We start from the raw sequence: 19,920 nt of genomic DNA on the forward strand, positions 1-19,920 counted from the left end.
CTCGCCTCAGGCCCCGGCAGCTGAAGGACGCGCCGCATGAGAGGCCGCGCGTGGGCAGCAAATGGCGGCCAGAGCCCTCGGGCCTCCCTCAGGAGCGCAGCTCCCACCGCTGTCTCCACGCAAACTCACCCCAAGACACGGCCTGGCCTCGCGCACACGCCCAGGCACAACGGGAGGCCGCACAAAGGCCTGTGTGTGGCAGCTAGGCCCGAGGACAAGCGCCCAAAGACGCAGACACACGCCCTGAAAGCAAACACCATTGCAAGGGGGAAGTCTGTCTGTCACCTGTCCAGTCTAAGTGGACTCAGGGAGCTGAAGAAATAGGCATCACACGGCTACTGTCTGGGGCCCCAACCACCCCAACGCCCCCCAAGGGCCTCAGAGACTAGGCCCCACCTCTAGAGCCCAGCCTGGAACCCACGGAGACCCAAAGAAAGGCTCCATCCACCCTAGGGACAAAGCTACACCCTGAGCAGCTCTACCGGGTGTGCCCCAAAACGACCCCCAAAGCAAAGACAAGGCCGCCCAGGGCTCCAAGCCCACCCCCATGGGCGACCACCCTCGCAGCGGGCCTGTCAACTCACTTGGCAGAGTGTACTGACTGAATTCACTTAGCCTTCTTGGGATCCCTTTATGGAATCTCCCCCCTTAGACGTGGACCGTTTCACTTTGGGTCGTATTCCTCATTTCTGGGGAAAGGGCCTCACACACTCCTGCTGGACATGTGGGCTTTGCTTTTCTTCCACTCTGGAGAAGCCCAAGTTCTCTTTGGAGAAACCTTCCCTCTTGCCCGTCCTTTATTTCATGAGTAAACGTGTTTCCCTTCACTCTTGAGCTCCTGGAAGTCTTTGCTGTGAGGGAAGGGGAAGAAGCTTGAAGGGCCTAGGAAGGACAGAGAGGACTTTCCTTTCCTTTCCTACAAAAACGTGATTCCAGCTCCATCCTGGGCTCCGCAGCTCCCCTGAGAAACCGGTGGCGGGGATTATTTCACAAATAATAAGCAAATGGTAATAAAGCAAGTGCGATTGGTTTGGTTTGGAGGCCACCCCTTGGTGCCCAAGGATCACTCCTGGCAGAGCTCAGGGGACCACATGGGATACCAGGGATGGAACCTGGGTTGACTGGGTGGGTGCCCTCCCCCTAGAGTCTCTCCAGCCCCAGGTGCCCTTTGAGGGCTGCTGTCTAGGAGCTGGCGTGACCTAAGGTCTTTATCACGCTCTGTGAGGACTCGCCTCAGTCCTAAATTTGTGACTGAGGTAGGTTGAAAAGGGAAGCAGCAGATTTTCTTCTGGAGGCTGCTTTTCGCCTCAACCCTCCTTCTTCGTTGCTGGGAGTCACCTCTTCCACTTCTAGTTGATTTCAGCATGGCTAAAAAATAGAGGATGTGGATGTAAGGAAATGCACTAGCAGGGTCCTCAAACTTTTTAAACGGGGCCAGTTCACTGTCCTTCAGACTGTTGGAGGGCCAGATTATAGTAAAAACAAAAATTATGAACAATTTTCTATGCACACTGCATATATCTTATTTAGAAGTGAAGAAACAAAATGGGAATAAATACAATATGTGGCCCTCGGGCCGTAGTTTGAAGACCCCCTGCAAGGAACACGCATCGATTTATTGACTGGAGACTTTGAACAAGCCTGAATCCTGACAGTTCTGATGTTTGACACTAAGTCACCCTTGCCTCCTCTCTTTCTTCCTTTCCCCGTTTAGTTTTTGGGCCACATCCAGCAGTGCTCAGGGATTACTCCTGTCTCTGTACTTAGGAATTACTCCTGATGGGCTCAGGGAACCCTATGTGATACCATACGGGATGATCGCACCTGGGTCGCCCACATGCAAGGTCAATACCTTAGCCACCATACTATTGCTCTGCCCCACTTTCTTTTCTTCAGAATTGCTGTATTAGTAATATTCCATTTCCCAATCCACAATTGGAGTCCCTCTTTGGACTTTCTTCCCTCTCTGTTTACATTGCTACTCAGTTTTGTTAGATGTAATCTGTTCACCATGTGGAAACAATCTATTTGCCTGATTACAATTCTTGCTCTTGAGTCCTGAGAGATTGCTTGACATGCTGAGAACATGCTTCCCACGTTTACTTTGCATGCTCATGGATCACAGTTCTAAAGTCATTTTTTTTCTTTTGTTGTGTTTAATTTTTTTGTTTTGTTTGTTTGTTTTTGGGCCACACCCGGCCGATGCTCAGGAGTTAATCCTGGCTGTCTGCTCAGAAATAGCTCCTGGCAGGCACGGGGGACCCTTTGGGACACTGGGATTCAAACCAACCACCTTTGGTCCTGGATCAGCTGCTTGCATTTAATTTTAACTTATCAATATCATTGTGGAACTATGTTTGTAATAGTGTTAATATTTGCTTTTATTACAGTTCCTCCACCGAAATACTTAAAACTCTCCATTGTTTTTTGGTCATCTATAGACCTTCCCATCCTTCCACAACTCCAAAAAATCCTTTCTCCATGTTTGTTATCTCAATTCTGTTATCACAGTACAAACTTTTCTATCCCCTGGCTTTATTTCTCTATATACTCCAGTCTAGACATTATTTTTACTCCCTCTGACATAGGCCTCCTCCTAGTTTGTTTTCCTTCTCAAAATTTTTTTTATCTTTATTTAAATACCATGATTACAAACATGACTGTAGTTGGGTTTTAGTCACAAAAAGAACACCCGCCCTTCACCAGTGCAACATTCCCACCACCAATGTACCCCATTTCCTTCCACCCACCCAGCCTGCCTGTATTCAAGACAGGCATTCTACTTCTCTCATTAACATTGTCATGGTACTTGGTGTTCTAACTGCTCTCACCCCTCCTTGAGGTGAGCTTCATATCGTGAGCCGGTCCTCCGCCCCTCATCTCTGGGCATTACTACAAGAATGTCTTTTATTTTTCTTAAAACCCATAGATGAGTGAGACTATTGTGTGTGTGTGTGTGTGTGTGTGTGTGTGTCCCTCTGACTTATTTCACTCAGCAAAATAGTTTCCATGTCCATCCATGTAAAGGAAAAATTCTTAACTTCATCTCTTCCAATGCCTCAGAATATTTCCATTGTGTACCACAGTTTTTTTTGTTTGTTTGTTTGTTTGTTTTTGTTTTGTTTTTGGGCCACACCCGGCAGTGCTCAGGGGTTACTCCTGGCTGTCTGCTCAGAAATAGCTCCTGGCAGGCACAGGGGACCATATGGGACACCGGGATTCGGGATTCGAACCAACCACCTTTGGTCCTGGATCGGCTGCTTGCAAGGCAAACACCGCTGTGCTATCTCTCCGGGCCCTTCTCCCCATTTTTTGATGGGGTTAGATGTTTTTTTCTTTTTAAGGTCTGTCAGTAACTTGTATGTCTTAGATATTAGCCCCTTGTCTGATGGGTATTGGGTGAATAGTTTCTTCCAGTCTGTGGGTGGCTTTTGTATCCTAGGCACTATTTCTTTGAGGTGCAGAAACTTCGTAGCTTAATACAGTCCCATCTGTTTATCTCTGTTTCCACTTGTATGGAGAGTGCTGTTTCTGCCTTGAAGATGCCTTTAGTCTCAGTGTCATGGAATGTTTTACCTATGTGTTGTTGTTCTATATACCTTTTAGTTTCAGGTCTGATATCCAGGTCTTTAATCCATTTGGATTTGACCTTTGTTCATGGTGTTAGAAGTCTGAGTTTGCTTTTTTGCAAGTGGCTGACCAGTTGCTCCAATACCACTTGTTGAAGAGGTTTTCCTTGCTCCATTTTGCATTTCTTGCCCCTGTATCAAAAATTAATTGATTGTATATTGGGTGCAATCTAAAGTTATTCTTATGACTTTTTTTTAACCACCAGATTTTCGGCATTTTCTTTCTGGCTACAATTTCTTTGTTATAGACACTGCAGTTTGTCAACACAATGCTTAGGAAGGACTTGCAATTAGTACAAGGGTTGGGTTAACTGGTTTCCATCCTATTCAGGTATACCTGTTATTCATTGGATAGAAAGCACCTTTGGATTGAAGCTTCCTTTGGTCTTTTATCCTACTTGTTCTCCACCACAGGGTGTGGTCTTAGGCTTCCCAATAAAGACCCCAAGTCTCATTCACTACTGAGCTCTCTACTTGAGTGTGGAAGTTCCTGAACCTGTTGTATCCCCTTACTGTGGATGGATCATTTCCTGCCTCGATTCCATACCCTCATTCCTCCAATCCCTGGGATTGGGGCATGAGGCTTTCTTTTTATTCCTTTTTATCTTTTCATTATGACAGCAAATAGGAATTTGTGAATTTAAAATAGCTACTACCTGGGGAGATGCCCAATTTTTATTTGGCTTCCTATTTTACTACGTTTCTCACAAGAAAAGAAAAAGGCTTAGCAAACTATCCCAGTTTGCAGGCTAAATCCTGTAAAGCTGCTTGAGATTGGCTCACCTCTGTGGTAATGATCCTTACCAAGTTGCTTCCGGATTGATCTCGGTGGAATTGTTTCTATAGAGATGGTTAGAATTAAGGACTCCTAGCTGTTTTGGGGCTCCTCCCATACCCACCTCTTTGTCTTCTTTTCAGTCATTTTGGTATTTTTCTATTACAATAGACATTAGAAGGACTCTGGAGAGGATCTTGTTAAAATCCAGCATGGGAGAAAAGATGAAAAAAGAGAAGGAAATAAAAGTGGTCACATTGCCCAGTGAAAACAAGACAACAAACATGTGATCATAGATAACACCATCCGGATGAAGAGGAGAGGAAAATTCCATACAGAGTATGAGAGAGAAATGAAAAAACATTGCAGTCTGGGAGGACAAGAAGGCATATTAACTAAAAATTGGTTAGAATTTTATCCATGATGAAATAACATTAAAATGAAATTGTCACAGTCTTTTTACCTATATGAAAAGTAAAAACAGAACTATACAAGTTTCCAGGAGAGGATGATATCAAAGTGGTTAATGCTTTTTGGAAAATTTTTATTTTATTGTTTTGGGGCCACACCTGGCCATGCTCAGCGTTTACTCCTGGCTCTGCACTTAGGAATGACTCTCAGGGCTGGGGGGGGGGGCGGGCATCTGGGGAACTTGGAATCATGTGCAAGACAAGTGCCCTCCCCACAGTATTATCTCTCCAGCTCCTATATCTACTCCTTAAAGAGCAGTGATCTTTATTTGTAATTCAATTCCTACACAAGTCTTAATAACATGACTTACAATTTTGGCATTTTTGTTTCTTTGTTGTTGTTGTTGTTTTCATTTTTGGGTCACACCTGGTGGTGTTCAGGGGTTACTCCTGGCTCTGTGGAAATTGCTCCTGGCAGGCACGGGGGAACCATATGGGATGCCAGGATTTGAACCACCGTTCAGTCCAGGGTCGACTGCCTGCACGGCAAACGCCCTACTGCTATGCTATCTCTCCGGCCACTGTTTTTCTTTAAGTGTGTTTTCTGGGAATCTAAAGATCTAACAAGTATAAACTACAGTAAGTAAAAAAAAATAATAATAATAAGGGGGGGTGCTGGAGCGATAACACAGCAAGGAACACATTTGCCTTGCACATGGCCATGCCGGTTACAGTCCCAGGCAACTCTGAGCACTGCCAGGAGTGATTCCTGAGTGCAGAGCCAGGAGTAACCCCTGAGTGCCACTGGGTGTGGCCCAAAAACCCACCCCCCTCAAAAAACAAACAAAGGAAACTTAAAAGAAAAAGAACATCTTATATACTTTTCCTCTAACTTTTGAAAATGTGTCAGAACCATAGTCACATCTTAGAAAACTACATAAAATTAAAAGACACCCAGCTAAATGGAAAAATACTTGCCCACCATAAAGGACTAATATCCAAAATATATAAAGTATTCACAAAGCTCAACAACAGAAAAGTATTTCTTACTCTCCAAATGGGCTTTTCTATAGGGTAGCAATTAATAGTGAAGCAACAATTTCTGTCCCATCTTGTTTTCACGTACATTTGTCATGTCATTTATAGTTAATGAATGTGATTCATTCCTGTTAGACTAATTTTAACAACGAATTTATTAGAATTTCATTGTCATTCCAGGAAAATTTGTGAACTATGAATACCAAGTTCCATTGTAGATGGAATAATATTTTACATGTAATATCCATAGTGTGGATGATATGAATGAAATGGAAAATGATTGGGCCTGGAGAGATAGCACAGCAGCGTTTGCCTTGCAAGCAGCCGATCCAGCACCAAAGGTGGTTGGTTCGAATCCCGGTGTCCCATAGGGTCCCCCGTGCCTGCCAGGAGCTATTTCTTTTTTTTTTTTGGCCACACCCGGTGGTGCTCAGGGGTTACTTCTGGCTGTCTGCTCAGATAGATATTGTGGTTTATAGGGCTTTTGGGGTCTTTATCAGCTTAAGTAGTACAGGAGGGGCTCGGCTGCCTGTGACCTTGGCATGCAGTTAAGGTTTATCACCCATAGGCCCCTGCGTGTTGCTAGTTTATCTAATTGTCCTGGTACATGCCCTCGAAGTTCCTGGAAGTGGCTGTTCTGGCCTAGTCCCTTCTGCCACATATCTGAGGCCTGTCATGGCAGTCTTTATGTCTACAGCAAAACCAGGGTTAAATAATTCTAAACCTGTATGTCCTTCCAGCTTTTAACATGGCAAACGGTTTCTCCAGCAATTCAGCAGCGACTATATACCCTTCCAACAGCCCTCCATCTGCCATTATAAGGGAAGGGTGTCTGGTGATGGACAGCTTCACCCTTAAGGGGACAGTACCCTGTAGCCCACTTATGGCTGACCCAAGGCCATAAGAGTCTCTGCTTCCTTCTAGATGATGAAGACATGAACTGAAACAATAGTTCAGGGATTGATACAATATTTGAGAAATAGGCTCGAATGACTGATAAGGACTGTGGCTAGATAATAAATTCTTTCTGTTTTAGGGTTAGGTGATGGGGGACAGTAACTGAAATAGGAAATATTGGCTATGTCTGGAATTTTTCTTTTTTTTTTTTTTTTTAGTTTTTGGGTCACACCTGGCAGTGCTCAGGGGTTACTCCTGGTTGTCTGCTCAGAAATAGCTCCTGGCAGGCACGGGGGACCATATGGGACACCGGGATTCGAACCAAACACCTTTGGTCCTGGATTGGCTGCTTGCAAGGCAAACACCGCTGTGCTATTTCTCTGGGCCCTGGAGTTTTTCTTTCTTTCTTTTTCTTTTCTTTTCTTTTTTTTTTTTTTTGGTTTTGTTTTTGGGCCATACCTGGCGTGCTCCTGGCTCTCTGCTCAGAAATCACTCCTGGCTGGCACAGGGGACCATATGGGTTTCTGAGATTTGAACCACAGTTGGTTCTGGGTCGACTGATTGCAAGGCAAACGGCCTACCACTGTGCTATCTCTCTGGCCCCTATGTATGTTTTTAGGTGCCATGTAATCTAAGGGGGCGTGTTTCATAGGAAGTGAATCAACTAGATAAATATGCTACAGATTCTGTAAGGAAAAGAGAGTGAGAATTTATTAATTTACAATGTGAGAAAATAGGGTATAAAGCTATCAAGCATAGAGAATGCAACTTGTCCTTGTATTTAGTAGGGGATTCTTCTGAAAATTATACATAAAACGAAAAATACCAATATCATTAATGATTATTGTACTAATGGGTAAACATAATTGTGTCACAGGGACTCTGAGTCTATTTTCCCATTCTTTGTTTCTCTTTGCTGGGGCCCTGAAAGTGATAAGATTTTAAGTTATTTTTGCTTTCTTAGTCATAGATTATATTATTTTAATTTATATATAAATACATATATATTTATTTTATATTTTAATATAATATATTATATTTTCTTAGTCAAAGATTATAGTAATCATAACATTTTCAAAAGACGGTACTGTGAGACTGGAGTGATAGCACAGTGGGGAGGACGCTTGCTTTGTATGCAGCCAACCAGGGTTTAATCCCAGCATTTTAGAGGGTTCCCTGAGCCTGCCATGAGTGATTCCTGAGTGCAAAGTCTGAAGTAACCCCTGAGTACCACTGAATATGGCCCAAAAAGCAAAACAAAAAGCAAACAAATGAACTTAAAACCCCAAAAGACAATATTCTACCACTGTTAAAATCAAAGTTAAGTTCCAATAATATAGAGAGATAAATAGTATTTTTCTCTAAAGACTATCCATCCCTAAACACGCAAAATCAAAATCAAAAACAAACAAACAAAAACAACCAAAAAAATATATGGTCACTGCTAAATTGCTGGAGAAACTGTAGATCCCTTTGCCAGAGTGACAGTACAAGGGGTAAGGCACTTGGTTTTCACTCCCCAACTTGGATTTGATCCCCAGCATCCCAGATGGTACCCTGAGCACCACCAGATGTGATTCCTGAGTGCAGAGCCAGGTGTGACCCCAAAGCAAAATAAACAGAAAAGATTGTAGTCCCAGTTTTTCCATTAATTTTTAAGATAGAGTAAAACCCAGTGCCTTACAAAAAGACCAGTGTCCAAAACTGTGGTACAAAGACTTATAAATTCAAGATAAACATGTAGTGCAATTTGATAGAACTGAATTTCAGAGCAGCAAAAAGAGCCTAAAAGCACTGAATCGTGTTTATCTTATTTAGATTGGATCATAGCATCAAGTTTAATCTACTTTGTGTAGTTTGAACTCCAAGACTTCTAAGAAGTAAAAAATATTTTGGGTCGGGCCTTCACCCTCAAACAATATCGGACTTAAAACTAATTTTACTTATAACTTGTAACTTTTATTGAGGGGATTTCTTAGCAGGACCCTGGTAGTGCTCGGGGGTCTACTTCCAGCTGTATTGGGGGCGGGGGGAGGCTCCCAAATGTATGTACTCAGCCCATGGAGTAACCTCTCCAGCCTGCTTTCTTTCTTTTTTTTTGGGGGGGTCTCACATCTGGTAGTGCTTAGGGGTTACTCCTGGCTTGGCACTCAGAAATCTCCTGGCAGGTTCAAGGTACCATATGGGATGCTATTGATTGAACTGTGGTTGGCCTTGTGCAAGATAAGCACCTTAGCTGCTGTGCTATTGCTCTGGCCCAAAGCTCTGTCTTTTGAATTTGTTGGTTGTTCAACAGTTTGTTTCAGGCAACAGTTTGTTGTTCAACGGTTAGGAAACATGCTTCCAATGCGTGCCCTCCATTACTAAGTATTTATATTTCAAAGAATTACACTGGCATTCATAATGCATAGCCTAGTCTTGAGACAAACTCTTAAAAGCTTAGTGGTTTCTTTTAATGCTAAGAGCTACAGAACAATAAGAACTGACTTTGTTGCCACAGGAGATTGTAAACAAACTATTTGAGACAGACAAATAAGGACCCACATTTTAGGCACACCCGTGGCAGGCAGGTTTAATGACAAAGCTGTCCGAGCAAGGGAGGCTTTATGATTGCCTGAATTTGCATAAAGTGAAATCAAGATTGCAACCCTAAGTCTTCTCGAAACCAAATCTGGACTGCCAGGAATGATTCCCTGAGCAGAGTCAGGAGTAAGGCGTGAGCTTTGCTGGTTGTGATCCCAACCATCGCCCCCTGCCCCGTCCCTTAAATCTAATAAAATATGGGTCAGGAATTGTTACGAGATTCAGATCCTGAGCTCTTTGGAAAACAAACAGAAATGTCTGACAGACTCCCGACAATAAAGTCCCTTGGGATTTTACCCTCTTCTGCGCTAGCTTATCTTCTGTAAGATTATTTCCTCGTGTTTGTTTGGCTTTGGTTTGGGTCACCCCAGGGTGCTCAGGGCTTACTTCTAGCCCTGTGTTCAGGGATCTCTCCTGGACAGTGTCAGGGGGACCAAACGTCGTGCCAACAATTAAACTCTGCTCGGCCACATGCAAGGCTGACTGGCGCACTATGAGGAGATTATTTTCAAACTTTCTTTTGGCAGTTAAAAATAAACCTTAAGGGGGGCCAGAAGCCTTGCCTGCGCTAGCCTAGGACAGACCACGGTTCTATTCCCCGGTGTCCCATTTGTTTCTCCAAGCCAGGAGCGATTTCTGAGTGCATAACCAGGAGTGACCCCTGAGCGTCACCGGGGGTGGTCCAAAAACAAACAAACAAACAAACAAAACCCCACCACAACCACCACCAACAACAACAGTAAGGGCCAGTGAGAAAGCTGCGAAGACTGGAGTACAAGCTTTGCACGTGGGAGGCCTGGTGTCCATCACTGGCCCCACCTTGTCCCTTGAGTCCCTGGGAGCAGCCCCCAGCTCCCTGCCTGTAGTGCTTGAAATCTTCTGGTGGTGGCCACCAAACCAATCAAAAAATCATCTCTGTTTATTGTCCCTGAGCACTGCCAAGTTATCATCAAAATGTTTGTATATACGTTTCTTTTGGAAAGCTCATTTCTTACTCAGTAAAGTGAGGCAATCACTTAGTTATGTGAAATCCCTCCTTCTTTGGGCCACACACAGAGGAACCTGCACACCAGCCTACTGAGAATTTCTTGGATTCCCCTTCTTCAACACAGGATAAAAATCTTAGGTTCCATTTACTCCTTAGAATTTACTATTATGGGGCTGGAGCGATAACATAGCAGTAGGGCATTTGCCTTGCTTGTGGCCGACTCAGGATGGACCCAAGTTTGATCCCTGGCATCCCATATGGTCCCCAAGCCTGCCAGTAGCGATGTCTAAGTACTGAGCCAGGAGTAACCCCTGAGCGCTGCCAGGTATGGCCCCTAAACCAAAACCAAACAAAACACCAAAACCCAAAAACTACAATGTAAGTTCTCCATATATATATGTATACAGTACATGTATGTATATTTATTTATTTTGGTTTTGCTAAGTGCCTAGGGCTTACTTCTGGATCTGTGTAAAGGAATCTCTTCTGGAGGTCAAATGTGCTGTGTATCAAACTCAGTTCGGCTGCATGCAAAGCAAGAGCCCTGTTGCTGTACCTCTCTGGTGAGCCCATCCATATTCATTAAATTGTTACTTTTTTCTTTTCTTTTTTTTTTGGGGGGGGGCACACTCAGCAGTGTTCAGGACTACTTCAATTCTTTGCTCAGGGACTTCTGGTGTGTAGGATGACACCCAGCTATTAGCCCAAGACAGAGGCATCCCCCAACTTCCTCCTTCCATAAACCTCTTCCTTCCATATATAAAAGCCCACTGGATGGGGCTGGAGAGATAGCATGGAGGTAAGGCATTTGCCTTTCATGCAGAAGGTCATTGGTTCGAATCCTGGCATCCCATATGGTCCCCCGTGCCTGCCAGGAGCAATTTCTGAGCGTGGAGCCAGGAGTAGCGCCTGAGCACTGCCGGGTGTGACCCCCCCCCAAAAAAAATTAATTAAAAAAATAAAAGCCCACTGGATAGGTACATTTTAAAAACATTTTTTAAACTTTATTTATTGATTATTTGATTGGTTTTGGGGCCACATCCAATGCTCAGAGGTTACTTCTGGCCCTGCACTCAGAAATCACCCCTGGCAGGCTGGGGAACCATATGAGATGCCAGGAATCGAACCAGGTCCCTCTTGGGTCGCCCACATGCAAGGCAAATGCCCAACCACTGTGCTATCTCTTCGGGCCCTGGATAGGTACTTTTGTGTCACTCTCAGCCTTTCCCCTCCTAGTGGATGGGTATTGGTATAATAAAAAAATGTCGGGGCCAGAAACATAGCATGGAGGTAAGGCGTTTGCCTTTCATGCAGAAGGTCATCGGTTCGAATCCCGGCATCCCATATGGTCCCCTGTAGCATATGAAAAAGTTTCCATAAGATGATTCTTGGAATTGTATATAAAAGTGTTTCCTTAGGATTGTTCTGTGACTTTTGCCCCACCTAACCCTTCCAGGTGGGGCGCTGTGGAGTTGGCAATAAATAGCTTGAGGGACAGGAGTGAGGGGTCCTTCTGTGAAAAAGCTGCTGGCTGCAGAAGGATTCTCTGGCTCTCCTTGCCCGATCTTTTAAACCCTATCGTTCTTGTCTGTGTGGATTATTATTTGCTGCGGATAAATATTACCAAGGTCTTCCCCCGAAAGGGGACAAGGGGATGGGAAGTAATTTCTCATTCTGGGGACTGTTCTTGGATTCACAAATACCCAGCAAAGTTAACAGCGAAGAAACCTTGCAGTCCCCCGAGCCTACCGGGAGTGATTTCTGAGCATGAAGCCAGGAGGAACTCCTGAGCACTTCTGGGTGTGACCCCCCCAAAAAAACAAACAAACAAACAAAAAGAAAAGTCAGTTTTGGCTGGGTGCTCAGAGACACCATGAGGAAGAAGCCTCGGGAAGCCACACTGACTCCTCGGCTTTCCTGACTGGCTTGGAATATTATTTCCTCGACACTGCCCTGCTTCTTTAGACCCGGCTGCATGGGGTTTGGAAATACGATGCCTGGGTGATCTCACAACCCGTGGACTTTTATTTTACACTGGTGAGGTTCAGGGGACCACAGAATGTCAGGTTGGACTTGGGCAAGGTAACTGCCCTTTCTACCTGCTGTCCTATGGCTCAGATCCTGATTTTTTTTTCTTATCAACCCATCTGATGCTGATCTGATTACTCAGCCAGTTTGAGAAGAAGCCAGAGTGCAGTGATTTTCCCCAAACTGGTAGCACAATGGTCTCAGACTTACTCTTGCCTCCCAGCCCTCCGAGTTGTGACAACGTACGATGATACTATAATTAAATTCATTCTCTAGATAGAATTAAAGAGTGGGATCCTGAAGTGACAAGTGCACATTTGTTCCTTCTAGTGCCTCAAAGGGAGGCTATTTCTTTCTATTTTTTAGGGGGGGGGGCACACCTGGTGACACTCAGGCATTACTCCTGGCTCTGCACTCAGAAATCACTCCTGGAAGGCTCAAGCGACCATCTGGGTGCATCAGGGATCAAACCCAGGTCAGCTGCATGTGAGGCAAACCACCCTGCTTGCTGGATTATTGCTCTTGCCCACTAGGAGTAATTCTTACGTGCAGAGCCAGAAGGAACCCCTGAGCTCTGCCAAGTGTGACCTCAACCCCCTCTCAAAGATTATAATGATGGGGGCTGGGGAGATAGTTCACCAAGATGAAGGAGGCCCAGTCTCCACATGGTACCCCAGCACTGCCAGAGCTGAGAATAGCTGCTGAGCATGCCAAAGGTGGTCCCCAAACCAAACCAAATACAAATAAAGGAATTATATAATTTTGTAAAGTTAAATAATCATATGAAATCTCAATTTGAACAGAAAACATCCTAAATGTAGGGCCAGAGCAATAGACAGAAGTAAGGCATTTGCCTTGCACGCAGCCAACACAGGACTGACCCAGGTTTGAATTTCAGTATCCCATATGGTCCCCAGAGTCTGCTCTTCTGAGCGCAGAGCCAGGAGTAACTCCTGAGCATAGCCAGGTGAGACCCCCCCCAACAAAAACAAACAACGAACAACCATCAACAAACAAACAAAAAACCATCCTAAATGTGGATACGTATTCAAACATCAAGTACCTTTCATTGTAGGTATATTGGGACAATCGCCTGACCTGGTACCTGGGATCTGCTTGCTAATTGCTTCTATATACCAAGTAAAACATTAACTTCTTTTTTTCAGTAATAAGAAACAGAGCAGACTCGCAGCAAGTGTCAAAGCTCACAGAAATCAGCCAGCAAGGGAAATGAAGCTCCCCATTTTCATCGCAGACGCTTTCACAGCAGAAGCTTTTCGTGGGAACCCGGCTGCTGTTTGCCTTCTAGAAAACGTGAGTACGTGAGGGCTCAGAGATGGTCCAAAGGGCTAGAGAGTCCTGCTTTGCTTTGCGATCCAGAAGTTGGTATTCAGCCTGGGACACCACATATGGCGCCTCCTCAGCGCCAACAGGAACAACCCTGCACACTGAGTACCTTGTATGGTCCCCAGGTGGGGGGGGGGGGAATCCCCAGACACTGTCAGATGTGACCACACACACACACACACACACACACACACACGCACACACACACACACCAGTTTTCATTAGCACCAAATGTAGAAATCAGATAGATTTATTTGAGTAGGCGATAATATTTTAGCATAAAATATTCTAGCTGAAAAAACTTTAGATTTTTATTATTCATCTTTGTGGTGTTTGGGCCATCCCTGGCAGTGCATAGGGGTTATTCCTGGCTTTGTGCTCAGGGGTCATTGCTGGCGGTGTTTGGGGACCACGTGGGAAGGTGGAGATTGAACCCAGGCCAATCACGTGCAAGGCAAAGGCCCTTCTCTGTACTACCTTCTGAATATCTTTTGTTTGCTTGTTTGATTTTTGGGCCACATCTGATGGTGCTCAGGGGTTACTCATGGCTCTGTGTTCAGAATCGCCCCTGGCAGGCTTGGAGGACTAGATGAGATGCCAAGGATTAAACCCTGGTCGGCTGCATGTAAGGCAAACATTCTGCCCACTGTGCTATCACTCAGGCCCATCTTGTTCAAAAAAAAAATTGTGCTTGTGAGGGCTAGAGTGACAGTACAGTGGGAAGGACGCTTGATTTGCACAAACCCGGCTGGATTCCATCATGGGCATTTCATATGGTCCTCCAAGCATGCCAGGAGTAGTTCTGAATGTAGTGCTAGAAATAACTTCTAAGCTAAGTGTGGCCCCCCAAATAATAACTGAAGTTTGTTAATAAGAAAATAAGAATGATTCAACATGAGATATTATTTAACTTTTTTAAATGTAGCATCAATACAATTTTTTCTCAGTTCTTTTTAAAAATATTTTTATTTCAGGCACTATAATTTACTAAATAAGATCCCCCCCCCAGATAAATAAGATTTTTAAAGTATCGTAATCTTGGTATCTGTCAGAAAAGAAGGAAATTCACAGTAGACAAAACCACTCCCAAACCAAAATTTAGACCATTAGTTTTGAAGAATGTATTCTCTGAAATGACAGAGAAAGCAAAACCCAACATTATAGTAATGGCAAGACATTGAAAATCTTGCTATTAAAATAGAACAGGGTTTGGAGCATCAGAGTCCAAATTCTGGATCTCTTTCATTGCACCTTTATGTCATATCATTAGAATTTATTTTTGGTCATACCTGGCAATGCTCAGCGTTACTCCTGGTTCTGTGCTCAGAGATCAATCTTGGCAGTGCTCTGGGGACCCTTTGGTGTATTAAGGATCCAACCTCGGCAGGCCAAATGCAAGAAAAGTGCCATCCCTGCTGTATTATGGCTTTGGGCCCCGGGAAAAATATTAAACAGGAGTTACCAAGGTCACTGAGTGCCTTGGCCTGAGGAGTTTAATGCTTCCTGGGGATTAGGAAGCAAGACAGCATATGGAGCCCTCTGAGAACCGAAGACAGCAGATTATCAGAGAGTACTCTACCAGCCAGGCTTGTCTGAACATGGAAATCATTCATGGAACTTGCTTATCTATGTTTACGGGCCACATCTGACTATGCTCGGGTCTTACTCCTGGCTCTAGTTTCAGGGAACCTGGGGGAACTCAGGAGGCCATATGGGGTGCCAAGGATTGACTTTCACCAGAGAGCTTTGCCCTCTTCCCCACTTAAAAATTTTTTTTGACTGCATCACAGACTGATTAGAATCTGGGATTGGTTGAAACACGAAACCTGGGGAGCTGTTAGTGTGCTGTTGGAACAGGAAATGGCTGGGATTTCAGTGAAATGATAATACTTATTAATATGTTAGGTAGCATGTCAGGTGGCCCTGTGTCATCCATGCTACATAGATAATGCTGCATGCTGCATATATACTCCTGAGCTACCTTCCCAGCCAGGCGTGTGTGTGAATGTTATTGAACCCTTGGTTCACTCAGTTTTCTCCCTCAAGTGGAGTGCTCAGTTGGCCATCAAGTGTCCTAGTCTCACCTTCTTACTCTCATGATGTTACCTTGCACCTGGCATTTTCCATCCCTAGTACAGGAAGTCAGAAAGTTAACACTTGCTCAAATTACACAAGAATTGGGAGGTTTAGTGAGAGAATAATTAACAACCGATTCTAAATCATGACTTTTCTTCAGAAACAATCAGGGAAATGTAATTTTATGTCAGGAAATTATGAGATTGACTAAAATTGCTGATCAAGAGTATTAACACTACTTGCTCCACGTTTCCTTTTAACCTTCTTGAAGAGTTCTGATAATAGATTCAGGTGATTTATATACCTAATTCCCTTTTCCCCCCCTTTCTTTAATTTGGGCCACAGCAGGTGGTGCTCAGTGATTACTCCTGGCTCTGTGCTCAGAAATCAATCCTGGCAGGTTTGAGGGACCTTAAGGGATGCCAAAGATCGAACCCAGGTTCCGCCCAGGTCGGCCATGTGTGTAAGGCAAACAAACGCCCTACTGCTGTGCTACTGTGTCCTGGCCACTATGTGCCAAATTCTTATCCTATGCTAAGAATGAGCATTTTCTCCCAATTTAACTCCTTTTAATCTCCACGCCATTCATTACCAATCAAAATTAAAAACCTCTCTTTTAAAATATACTGAATGAAACCAGAGAGATAGTAAAACTGGGCTCATTCCCTGGCAATCAATGGCAATCCCGGCCCTGGGCTACACACCAGGTACAAATTCTTTTTTTTTTTTTTTTGGCACATCCGGTGATGCGCAGGGGCCACTCCTGGCTATGTGCTCAGAAATTGCTCCTGGCTTGGGGGACCATGTGGGAAGTCGGGGTCGAACCCAGATCCGTTTTGGGTCAGCCTCGTGCAAGGCAAATGCCCTACTAAGGCACCATCGTGAAGCAAATTTCTGAGTGCAGAAGCAGGAGTTATCCCTGAGCACAGTCTGGTGTGGAAATAAAAAGAAACATATATACATAAATTTTTGGAAAAGTAGGTATAACCAACGTAAAAAATATGCCTCAGTTTGAATGGAAGAAAGAGAAAGAAGACAAGGAAGTCCATCATATTGGGGGATTTTAAATCTGATTCACTTCTGGGCCTTGAGCTTGTTACTCCAAGTGAACTTGGTGTCTGTCAGAGAAAACAGGTTCCGCTTGAGTAGTTCGCCAGGTGTTTATTTTGTGGATATGAGAATTCTGCTCTCCTTCAGGCTAATTTAGCACTGCTCAAAATGTAACTGATAAAAATAAGTATACATACATTTGCAAGACTACTTAGATATAAACTTTGACTTTTGTCCTTAAATCATTGTGTGTTTTGTTTGTTTGTTTGTTTTGGGTGGAAGGGGTGATTCTCCAAAGTGCTGAGGACCCCCAGGACCACAGCTGATGGAACCTTTGTGTGCCAGGAACACACTCCAGACCTTTGAGCCATCTCTAATTTCTGTTCTTGGATTTTTTTTTGTTGTTGTTGCTGTTCCTGGCCTTTTGCAAGGTCTTACCTGCTGTCCTAGCTCTTTGACCTCATGTCTTTTATGCATGACTGGATCACACTGGAGAGGTAAAACATCTAGAAAGAGCACTGTCTTGGTAGAACAGTGAAAGAGAGAAAGACAAGTAAGTTTTCTTGTGCTGACCTCAGCCTCAGAGGCATTTACTCAGTTGTTAAAGGATTTCTTTTTTTTGTTTTGTTTTGTTTTTTTTGTTTGTTTTTGGGCCACACCCAGTGACGCTCAGGAGTTACTCCTGGCTATGCGCTCAGAAGTCGCCCCTGGCTTGGGGGGCCATATGGGATGCCGGGGAGGGGGGGTGTCGAACCGCAGTCCATCCTAGGCTAGCGCAGGCAAGGCAGACACCTTACCTCTAGCGCCACCGCCCGGCCCCATTAAAGGATTTCTTAAATATCTGTCAGCCTCTACCAGGAGCCTGGCACAGAGATAGGGACAGGAGGTACAAAGATTAGGAAATCTGGGTGCCCTTGAGGGGCTCAAAGTCTACTGGATAAATAGGCACATCGACCCGTTTCAGTGGCCGGCCTGGAGCTCAAGAACAACGGGTACTCGACAGCATTTGTGTGGAAGAAAATGCTTATGACGCTAGATCGCACGCCACAGAGATATTACTAGAGAAAGGCATTTACTTTGCATATGCCTGACCTGGGCTTGAACTCTGGTACTGTAGAGAAATTCCTTGTGCCCTGCCAGGCATGATCCCTGAGTGCAGCCCTGAGCACTGCCAGGTATAGTCCCCAAACAAACAAGACAAACATATTTTAGGGTTTCAAAAGGAATATATTTTTGAGGAGTTTGTTTCATTTTTGTTTTGTTTGTTTTTTTTTGAGGGGGTCACCTCTGGTGGGGTTTTGGGGTTACTCCTGGATCTGCACTCATAAATGACCCCTGGCAGGTTTGGGATGCCAGGGTCAAACTCGAGTTAGCTGTGTGAAGGAAAAGGCCCTCCCTGCTTTGTAATTGCTCCAGCCCCCGAGTGGGAGGGGTATTTCTGTGTAAAATTATCTAAGATTTTACTGAGATGAGAGTAATCTGCTCACCCAAGTTAAAGACTTGGAGAAAGGATTGGCATTCGTAGCTCTTCATCTGGAGAACAATGCATTTAGTTATACTGCAATATCAATAGGATGGTTAATAAATAATGAAAAAGATTAGATGATTACTCTTTGAGTTTTTTGAAAAAATTGTTTGTTTGTGGGCTATGCCCAGTGGCACTTAGGGGTGACTCCTGACTCTGCACTCAGAAATCACTCCTAGTAGGCTCGGGGGACTGACTCTATGGGATGCCAGAGATTGAACCGTTGACCATGTGCCACCTGTAAAGCAAATGCCCTACCCACTGTGCTATCGCTCCAGTTCCAAGTTTTCTGAATTCTTGATAAAACGATTGCTGAAAGGAAAGTAAATGATTCTGGGTAACAAAGTTTCCAGGACTTCTACTTTCTAAAGTTCCATTGGCATTCACCTTTCAAGATCAAGTCACTGAGAAAAAAAATTCACATTATAAACATTAATACTGGGCCCGGAGAGATAGCACAGCGGCGTTTGCCTTGCAAGCAGTCGATCCAGGACCTAAGGTGGTTGGTTCGAATCCCGGTGTCCCATAAGGTCCCCCGTGCCTGCCAGGAGCTATTTCTGAGCAGACAGCCAGGAGTAGACCCTGAGCACCTCTGGGTGTGGCCCCAAAACAAAACAAAACAAAAAACAAAAAACAAAACAAAACAACACATTAATACTATATGAAGGGGAAGAAAAACCAAACACATTAATCAGAACATGGAACAGCGATTTCAAAATTTATATTTTCCTGGAAATTTTTTTCTTTTGGGAGCTACATAGGCCTATGTGTTGGGGGGTGGGGGACAGAGACATGTGTCCTTGGTATGAAACCACCTTCTGCATGCAAAGCATGTGCTCAGCCTGTGAGCTGCCTCCTAGCCTTCCTGTTCCAATCATCCACAAACAGCGGCTTTGCTGTGTGCTCACATGTGCGTTGATTCCAGCCTAGTAGCATTTACTGTTTACTATATGGTGGGTACTGTGCTAGAAGCAACTGCAGCATTTGTATATCAGCCTGATTATTTTTATTTATTTATTTATTTATGTATGTTTTTTTTGGTCACACTCCACAGCGCTCAGGGGTTACTCCTGGCTCTACGCTCAGAAATCACCCCCAGCAGGCTCAGGGGCCATATGGGATGCTGGGATTCGAACCATCGTCCTTCTGCATGGAAGGCAAACGCCTTACCGCTGTGCTATCTCTCCGGCCTCCAGCCTGGTTATTTTTGTAAACATTAATGAACATTTCTAGTACATCATAGAGGACTGATCTTGCATTTTTTATTTATCTGGCATCCAGCAGTGCTTACTCCTGTCTTAAATAAAAATTTAAAGTGTGGGCCGGGCGGTGGCGCTAAAGGTAAGGTGCCTGCCTTGCCTGCGCTAGCCTTGGACGGACCGCGGTTCGATTCCCCAGTGTCCCATATGGTCCCCTAAGCCAGGAGCAACTTCTGAGCACATAGCCAGGAGTAACCCCTGAGCGTTACCGGGTGTGGCCCAAAAACAAAAACAAAAACAAAAAAAAATTTAAAGTGTATAGATACCCACATATTGGGTGAGGCCACCCCAGGCACCGTGTTTTGATCCTTTCCA

The 19,920-nt window shown here is 44.4% G+C and overlaps 1 protein-coding gene across 1 annotated transcript in view; it reads left to right on the top strand.

Moving 5' to 3' along the window:
* The first annotated feature begins 13,539 nt into the window (after positions 1 to 13,539).
* Positions 13,540 to 19,920, top strand: part of PBLD (phenazine biosynthesis like protein domain containing) — a 28,258-nt gene continuing 21,877 nt past the window's right edge. Inside the window, exon 1 of the mRNA XM_049790503.1 lies at positions 13,540 to 13,662. Coding sequence (XP_049646460.1) covers positions 13,579 to 13,662 — 84 coding nt within the window. The 5' untranslated portion in view covers positions 13,540 to 13,578. The remainder of the gene's footprint in view (positions 13,663 to 19,920) is intronic.

The sequence above is a fragment of the Suncus etruscus genome, chromosome 17 (assembly GCF_024139225.1).
Source record: "Suncus etruscus isolate mSunEtr1 chromosome 17, mSunEtr1.pri.cur, whole genome shotgun sequence".
Classification (NCBI taxonomy): Eukaryota; Metazoa; Chordata; class Mammalia; order Eulipotyphla; family Soricidae; genus Suncus; species Suncus etruscus.